The sequence below is a fragment of the Artemia franciscana genome, chromosome 4 (genome assembly GCF_032884065.1).
Source record: "Artemia franciscana chromosome 4, ASM3288406v1, whole genome shotgun sequence".
NCBI classification, from domain to species: domain Eukaryota; kingdom Metazoa; phylum Arthropoda; class Branchiopoda; order Anostraca; family Artemiidae; genus Artemia; species Artemia franciscana.
In genome coordinates this window covers 33,262,789-33,272,325 of record NC_088866.1, presented here as the reverse complement: position 1 = coordinate 33,272,325, position 9,537 = coordinate 33,262,789, and the positions used below count along the sequence as shown (strand labels likewise).

Genomic DNA, 9,537 nt, shown 5'->3' with positions numbered 1-9,537 from the left:
CCCTGATGAATACAATAAACTTTAATAACAATCTGGTTACACTTGATGATTTAGCATGCCAAATAACATGAGAAACCTTCACATAAGTGTTGGCATAAAATAATTCAGGAACTTTCCCGTTTGTTATCTTTCCCGTTTGATAAAAATACTTTAAAACTCTTCCATGTTTTTCTTGTATTTGACTTTTAAAAAGGATTAAGGTATGTTGGCTAAGTTTGACTAAAATATATATCGTAAAAGTTACCATGACATCATTATTTGCTGTTGGTAAAATTTTATTATAGTTGTGTCTTCGGACGGATTAATGTTTCGGGTAATGTTAATACTTATTTATCGAGCTTAATCTATCCCTAATAAACACCAGAAACAAGGTTTGTTTTAGATAAAGAAGTTCAACTATAAAACTATGGCTTCTGAAGACTAAACAATTAATTGTTTAAAATGTGGCCAGTATTTCTCTGTCTGGTTTTTGCTTTGAGTAGTTCAGCTTGGTCAGGTATTTAGAATGTTAATAATTTTTTCTTTTAGCTTTACATGAAATCAATGATGCTATGTTCCTTATTTTGTTATGAGTAAGCCACAATAATATTTAACATATACTGAACACCAAAGCATTCATCAATATATTTTCACAACTTTTTTGTTTCTCTTCAGGGAACCCTCAATCTTTAAAAAATACACAGACCAGTATTCGCTTTAAATAGAAGTCTTGAACTATGAAACTATGTTTTCTGAAGATTTTGACTAACATCGTTTAAATTTTCGTTGAAATAATTGTGATATATCGGTGCATTATCACGTGCTTAAAATTTTTCTTTTTGGGTCTTTAAATTTAATAATGCTTGGTTTATTGGTCAGTTATAACAGAGAGCAGATTTAAAGTCATGGAAAAGACAATATACCAAATGATTTCCGAATTAATAATCACAATGTTTCCATTTTATTCTCTGTGATGGGGCTAATGATGCTGTCTTTAATTAGATCTTGGTATGATAAAACAAAAATTTTCTGACGTTGTTTAATGTTGAGAATAATTACGAAAAATCATTTCTTTTGTAGCCTACAGTTATCCGAAAAAGAATTTTTTTTTATTTCAGTGCGCCAATCCTCGATAAATGTGATCAAATACGCTTTAGAATAAATTTCAAGATGTAAAAAAAAAACGCTATTTCACAAAAAAACATAATAAGAATGATTACTAATATTCATGTCAAACTTGAAAGTAAAATATTAATGACGAAAACAAATGTATGTGAATTTTGAATGGTAGCTTCAAATCCTTAAAGTCAGTAGCAGATAAAAACTAGACCTAAGTTGCCTGAGCAACGGGAAGTGTTGCGGCAACCTTTCTCCGGCTTCGCCGAATAAAGTTTTGCGAGAGCAACACTTTGGTTTTGTTTCTTTGCTATCGGTTAAACGCTGAAGTTGTCAGCCTATCGAAGCTTTTAAAACGTAATGTTCAAAGAAGAACACGATCGATAATCACATGATCAAAGGCTATTCCTCAGCGTTGAAAAAACAACAATGACAAAAGAATATCGAAAGAAAGGACTAAATTGACTTTGCAGCCAGTTGAACTTTATCCTTTCCAATCGTAGACATCGTGACGGATGAAAGCTTAGAACAATATCCTATATAATCCAGTTGGTATTACAAAGCTATCTGTAACTTTTCAGGATCAAAATACCATAAATGACACTATTAGTTATGAAGAAACTACTATGACATATTTTTTATCAGCTCATTACAAGCTATCGATAATACCGAAAGAGGGGACTAAATTGACTTTGCAGCCAGTTGAACGTTATCCTTATCAATCGTAGACATCGTGACGGATGAAAACTTGAAACAGTATCTTATATGATCTAGTTGGTATTATAAAGCTATCCGTAACTTTTCAGGATCAAAATACCATAAATGACACTCTATTGATTATTACGAAACTGCCTCGTTGTTTTACGTTATTGTTTGTACCCGTTGCGTAAACACTTAATTCTAGGTTACAGTGAGTATTGGTAGGCTACACCAACTAGCAAAAGTTACAAAGCCCTCTTCACTGAAGATGATTGTAGCCTAACTGACGATTATTACTTAGAAGTCCCCAATATCTCTTACCACTGGAACCAACTCGGTCGTACCATCAAATACACTGGAAACAAATAATTGGTACACCCAAATAGCAAAATTTTCAAGCTTCTCATTGCTGAAGATGATTGTGAGCTAACAACCGACCTTTCCTTACAAGTCCCCTACATGTCTCACAATTGGTATCGGCCTATTTTTAGTTTCAGTGTGTACCTTACTACTGAAGTTGTCAACCCCTTGAAATTCTCAAACTGGTATATATCATGAGGGATTTTTTTTTTACCAAAAAATGGATGACATATACTTTGGTCAGCTCATCACGAGCTACAATACCAAAAGAAGGGACTAAATTGACTTTGCAGCGAGTTGAACTTCGTCGTTTTCAATCGTAGACATCGTGACAGATTAAGACTTGGAACAATATCTTATATAATCTAGTTGGTATTATAAAGCTATCCGTAACTTTTCAGGATCAAAATACCATAGGTGAAACTCTATTAATTATTACGAAACTGCCTCATTGTTTCACGTTATTCTTTGTACCCGTTGCGTAAACACTTAATTCTAGGTTACAGTGAGTATTGGTAGGCTACACCAACTAGCAAAAGTTACAAACCCCTCTTCACTGAAGATGATTGTAGCCTAACAGACGATTATTACTTACAAGTACCCTGCATGTCTTACCACTGGTACCAAACTGGTCTTACCATCAAATACACCAGAAACAAATAGTAGGTACACCAACTAGCCAAAGTTGCAAGCCCCTTATTGCCGAAGATGATTATGGTCTAACAGGCGACTGTTGCTTACAAGCCCTGTACTTGTCTCACGATTGGTATCGGCCTATTTTTGGTTTCAGTGTGTACCCTACTACTGAAGTTGTCAAACCCCTTGAAACTTTCAAACTAGTATATTTCATGAAGAAATTTTTGTACCAAAAAATGGATGACATACACTTTGATCAGCTCATCAAGAGCTATCGATTGCCGTCAAAAAAATCTATCTGTCTTAGTTCAAAAGTTGATTTTTTTGCCGTAGGCCAACTTTTTAACGTCACCACTTAGAAAGGAGCAAAGGATAAGCTCCAATTTCTTTAGCAATGACAGAACTTTTAAAGTTTAAGAGATACATCTGAAAACATTTCTCTACCTCAATCCCAAGTCCGAAAAAACAAACGATAAACCCAGCCGAAATCACGGCAGCACTTTCGGACCCGTGGGAAAATGCCGCTTTTTTGCTTCTGTAAATTTTTCTACTTATCACTCAAAGAAGATATATTGGCTACGGGGCCGGGTAACTGCCGCATATATTTAAGACTTATAGATTTTAGTCCATCTTCAATTTGAAAGTGGTGACTGCCTGCTTGCCTGCTAGAACGGAGCTTACCACTCGAAAGCAGAAACATGGTTTGATGAAACGAAAGCTTGGCTGCACAACTTCAGATACTCCTCTCTGACATAGGCTATATAACTCCACTTCACTTCGCACACCACAGGCTCTGGCTCGTGGACAAGCAAAAACCATCCTTTTTGGCCCCTGGCAAGAGTTCTGCGGAGCTTTCCAAAATGTAATGTCACTTTCATCAATCCGGCCTGAGGTCCATACTTTCCGTAAAAACCGCACAGGTTAGATCCTTACCAGATTCCAGGAATAAGCTGAGATCGGAGGCATAGGAAAAAAAAGAATACGGGACAAAACAAAGTGTAGCTCTCGCAACACAATAAGGAGCAAATCATTGGAATCATCATGGTCGAAAAGAACATACCGGAATTTTAAACCTCTTCATTTTAAAAATTGAAGAAAACCCCTTCTAGCTTGAGTAGCACTGATTAAGCCTTTTTACTTTATTTTATTCGGTACTGGCGGGGCACAGGAACCTTGTAGAGACTTGTCTTTATGTTACTAAAGTAAACAGTGGTTTTCCACGAAAACACATTTTTTCTGGTGTCTTCCCGCTGATTATCTATATCCCCTCATGCTATTTGATAGTCATTATCATGCAGAAATTACTTTATACATGCTAACCTTGTTTGAACCTGACACAGGGTCTGTATTTGTGTTTGAGAGGTTGTTTGAGATAGGTATGGGAACTTAGGTTTATAAGATTTCAAAAGTATTTAATAGTTTTAGTTATCTTCCTTTATTGTTATTTTATCATTTAAAGGCATAAGCTCATTAAAGAAAGGAGTCCCTCCAATGAAGACCAGTCCCATAATTTCATTAGGTAAATGTACTCTAATCGAAAACTAGATACACATAACGGGAGCTCATTTGGAGGGAGCATCATGTATGGATAGGATTGAATACATATATTTCAAATATGCTTACAAAACGTTGAGAAAAGCCCACTAAGAATAGCGTGCAGTTTTCTCCATTTCAACAGGACTGACTTAAAAAGAGTTTTTCTGTCGTCCTGACGCGAATTGTTTGCCAACGATCACGTCATGTAAATAAATCCTTGCACGTTAAAACGGTTGTAGAATTTTAAGCATACACCTCAAAGATTGCTAATTTAGTAACTGGTAAGTGCTAATTCGTAACTTTTTCGTTTTATCGTATCTTTTTGACAAAACTTTCTTGTGGTGACTGAATTTTAGTTATTGAGGTATTACTAACTTTATCACTAATTTATTGACTGAAAGATATCATGTTTGACCCGTGACTATGAGAAAGTATCTTCCTTAGATATAAGGATTTGATTTAGTTAAAATTGAAATGTGTGCTCCTAGTTCTAGAAGAGACCAACCCCCTCATATACGGAATAATTTCTGTTCGTTTTAAGTTTTAATTTTACTCCTTACTTTCAGTTGAAAAAGGTTTTTTTGTACATTTTAAATACAAGCATAAACATCTGGGATAAGTATAAAAAGCCATTTCTTATCATGTATCCGTTGCTATTAAAATTGTGTTTCTGAAAAATTCGGTTACTGTTAGACTAACTTGCTCCTAACTTACAATGATTTCTTATAGCAGCCAAGTTCTTCAGATGGTTTCTACAAATGTCTTAGAAAATAGAAAAGTTTTGGCGATGCTGAATTTATTTTCACAAGCATGTATTATTTTTAATTCTTTACTCAATTACAATTTTTCTGAGAAGCATTAGCTAATTCCTTGGTCCCATTATAGCAGCTTCTGCCAATTAAATATCTTAATAAAAGTCTCTTTTTCTTCCATTTGGAACTTTATTTGTTTTGTTTCATTCATTTTTCTCACAAAATTGTTATTCTTTTCATAGGAGTCTTACTTTTAAATACTGTCTTGCTCATCTCACAGGAGTATTCTTTATAGCTTAAATTAAATACTTTAGCTGTCATCCTCTAATTCTGAGGATTAAAAAACAATAAAAAAGCAATGGTCAGGTTACAGGACATCAAAAACAGATAAAAAGCAATTAAACTGCGAGGTAGCTCTGTATATCGAATAAATGAGATTTTTTACATATACTACAAGATTTTTTTTGTTAAGACGACGTTTAGCTCAGAGAATGGGTAAATTCTATTATTTTACTACAAAATTAAAGAAAATTAAAAGAAAATTGAGTGCTCCTTTCTCTTAAATGTGTTGCCTATTTAAATCCCTGAAATTTGTTAGGGTGTGATTATTGTTAGCTAAGATTTTGTTCCCGGAGCAAACAGATATTTTTATTTCTAAAGACTTTTCCTTTCATATTATTAACTACCCTAGCCTCTATCTATGAAGATGCTAAGATACAATTTTGTTTCCAGACCCTGACAATCAAATTTCTGGAAAAGGAGAGTACTGTCTTGACGGATGGAGTCTAGTTTGCAGTGCTGAAAACGACTGCAGCTGCTTTCAGTACGTTGACGGTTACGTTCGTCTTGAAGTTGCTGAGCAAATATGCAACGGTTTTGGAGGAGATCTGGTGTCAATCCATTCAGAAGACAAAAACAAGTTTATTTATGTGTTTCCCGATGAGTTTAGGCGTGGTGCCTGGATAGGGCTGAAAAGAAAAAATAGTACATTTATGTGGGTAGACGGAAGCAGTTTAGATTATGCAAGCTGGAATTATGATGCACCAACAAATGGAGCTAACTCTAGTGACTGCGTTCATTACTTGGGTAGTGAAGATGAAGGCTACAAAGTACCATTTAAATGGCGTGATAGTCCCTGTACTGATCTACGCCCAATCCTATGTGAGAAGCCACTTTCAACTCCAACAACAACAGTGCCACCAACAACAACAGTAGAGCCGGATCCTTGCCCTACTAACTATACAGAAAAATGCTTCCAAAACAATCTCTGTTATTGCTACTCAGTCAAATCGAGCATGTATTGGGGAGATGGTGTTGCCATTTGTAGAAGCGAAAGTGCTGATATGGTTTCTATTCATTCCAGCGAAGAAAATAGTTTTATACGCGAAATAACGCCAAACGGAGCATGGATCGGTTGCTTGTATAGTTCAAGATACTGGGTAGATGGCACCTATAGAACTTACGAAAACTGGGAATATTCTTATTATCACTCGAGTTATGACGTTGCATATATTCAAAGCAACGGATATTGGCATGCTACTAGTAGTATCAGTACAAGTTTTAGCGTCATATGCAAGGTACCCGCATATAGCAAAGCTTAATTTTACTTAAATAAATGTTAATTTTAAATTTTTAGTAGTCTTTTTTTTAACTTCAAGTACGCACAGGAGGTAGAGACAGAAAGAGAAATAAAGAGAGATTGAGGGGAAAGAGCACAATTTTGCAGCCTTCTTATGATTTTGCTTTCAGCAAGGTATAGCCTCGTGAGGTTTGGAAAAAAAAAATCTATGATTCCTCAATTTCGGTCTTTGGATGTATCAATGACCGACGTTAATATGTATTTTTACAGGACTGGGAGAATAATCTTCATTTAAGTCACTGACTGTCAGGGGAAGAACTTGAGTTTTTATTCTCTGTTCCCAGCAAACGTGTTCAGATATGTTGCTAGTCATTTGGCTGCAGCCATCCAAGCAATAATCTTCAATCAATGAATATCAAATAATAATTATGAATTATACTTGTTGCGGGTTCTTTTGAAGCGTCCAAATTCCTATTTTGAACAAAAAGAAAAACTGCCGAATTCTTGAAAAAGGGTACAACCCAAGTCTCATTCTAAATTAGGACAATAATAAATGTAATAATAAGGAAATAAGCGGTACTTCGTATGAATTTATGACTGTGTATTCCCAATTAAGATCTTAGCAAGACAAGCTTGATTTGCTTTAACCTTTCTTCCAATATAGGCCAGAATTTGATTTTGGTGTTTTAATATTTTCTTCCCTAATAAACAAGTTGATATACTTACTTCACTACCTTATAAGCAAAAGAAGAAAATAAATGAATTATAAGTTTTAATAAATGAAATATTGACGACCTAGCCCAATGTCCAAGTCACGAAATAGAAAATGATTCATCTACTCTATCTGCTCGCCCCCCTCCCAAAAATACAAACCCCACAAAAAATATCACAATCACTCTAGAGAAAATTCACCCAGCAAGGATTAAAGTTCATATGTAGAGAAACAGTGTCCTTTCAGTTCAATGCTAAATTAATTTAGCCCATCAGCTGTTAAAACAACCTGAATTGACAATTAACATTCACTGGCCCCTGAATATCTATGCACACCAGGCCGTGGACCTGCTCAATACATTGGTGCATCCAAGACAGAGATGGACTTACCAAAAGATCCATGGATTAAACACGTCTGGGGAACCTGCGAAGTAAACAGGTTTTCAAACAGTTCGTGGTCGAAAAGTAACCAAGACTCTACAAAACGAACTTTAATAACAGTTAGCGAATCAAAAGAATCGGCTTTTTATGCTGACAAGTTAGAAAAAAAACTTTCCGACAAAGAGGTTTTTCAAGAAAAGTAAAGAGATGTATCAAACTTAAGATCAGCGGAAAAAAGTTCTATTTTGATTCAAACTCAAATCGACCTGAAAATAACATTAAAGAATAAATAAAACCCAAAAAAAAGAAATGAAAATGAATGATCGTATCAAACGTAAAGACAGATGATACCAATAGAAATGAATAAATAAATATTAGACGATAAAAATTACATTGAATGTACAAGTCAAAGTTAAAAGGAATAAGAATTGCTTCAAGCAAGATTTTAAATACTCTTCCTTCTCCCTCCTCTGACCATAAATAACCATAAAAGTTCTAAAGCCTATTGCGTCATTTACGTTTTATTGAAAACGATTTGTACCATGCTTCGTATTTCAAAAAATCAACAACAAATGAGAAATAAATCACTATATTAATTGAGGGGATATGAAAGAATAAACGAAAATAAACTGGATAGTAGTAATAGAACAATTTTATTAGAAATAAACATTTCTTAATCAATAGCACAACATAAGCGAAGCTTGTGAGGCTGTGCTAAATTCAAGGAAAATAAAAAAGAGAATATGGATAACGAGAAAATATGGAGAATGAGACCATATACTGAAACCAACAACCATAAAAAACATAAGCAATACATTGACTTGCGTGACCCCAAGACAAAAAAAAATAACAAACAAAAAACTACATAAGTATTACAAATTAATAACCTATGGAAAATTTATTTTATTTTATCTGTTCAAAAGTATACTTACCGAGCAACTCCACACGTAAATCAGACTAAAACTGGCCAAAGCTACCTATTTCCTTGATATCTATATTCAGTTTATTCCCAAGTTTTGAAGCTCTGTAAGTAAGTGAAAAAGAAGACCTACTTGAAACTAATCGAGGAACCTCAGTATTTCCTCGTATCCGAGCAACATGGTGGTGAACATCAGACCTCTCACAAAATATTCCTTTAAAACGATCAGGAAGGCTCTAACTGTAATACTATATATATATATATATATATATATATATATATATATATATATATATATATATATATATATATATATATATATATATATATATATATAAATCAACGTATAAAAATCACGTAATCCAGCTGCAGGCATTTTATTTAGTTCTCTATACACAGACCTCATAGACTCTTGTTTTCAAACACCACAAAAAACTCGGATAGCATTATTCTGGATCACACGGATTGGACTAACTATCGAAGGGAAAGTACCAAGCCAAATCGACGAGCAATACAAAATATAGGGGTGACTCAGGGAAAAGTATAACAATCGTAGAACATTTGGGGGAAAAATTTGTTTTAATTTGCGCATGATACCTAACTTACGTAACAATATATTCGAAACTGACTTCACATGATCTTTAAATGATAGGGTTTCATCAACATAGATTCCGAGTTATTTGGTGAACCTTGTTCCTATAATGATTCCCCGCTCCAAAATCATTTCCGTAAACCAAGGGTAAAAATTCGGAGATCAAGAGAAAAAAAAATTGACTTATCTATATTCAAGTCAAGGTGGCTTATGTTAGGCCATGCACATATTTTGCTCATTGATCTATTTATCGTGGACATGAGCAGTTGTTCCGTAG

At 34.4% G+C, this 9,537-nt stretch overlaps 1 protein-coding gene across 1 annotated transcript; it reads left to right on the top strand.

Annotated features, from left to right (window-relative positions):
• The first annotated feature begins 391 nt into the window (after positions 1-391).
• LOC136026322 (macrophage mannose receptor 1-like) lies at positions 392-6,707 on the top strand. The gene is made up of 2 exons (XM_065702744.1): positions 392-496; positions 5,811-6,707. Exons 1-2 carry the CDS (start codon positions 442-444, stop codon positions 6,677-6,679), a joined length of 924 nt encoding a protein of 307 aa, XP_065558816.1. The 5' UTR covers positions 392-441; the 3' UTR covers positions 6,680-6,707.
• Positions 6,708-9,537: the final 2,830 nt, after the last annotated feature.

What these genes read in the sequence shown, in the direction of transcription:
- LOC136026322 (XM_065702744.1), top strand. Translation starts at nt 442, where the DNA reads ATGTGGCCAGTATTTCTCTGTCTGGTTTTTGCTTTGAGTAGTTCAGCT. An exon ending in GAGTAGTTCAGCTTGGTCAG is followed by an intron (nt 497 to 5,810) that starts GTATTTAGAATG and finishes TTTTGTTTCCAG; the next exon opens with ACCCTGACAATCAAATTTCT.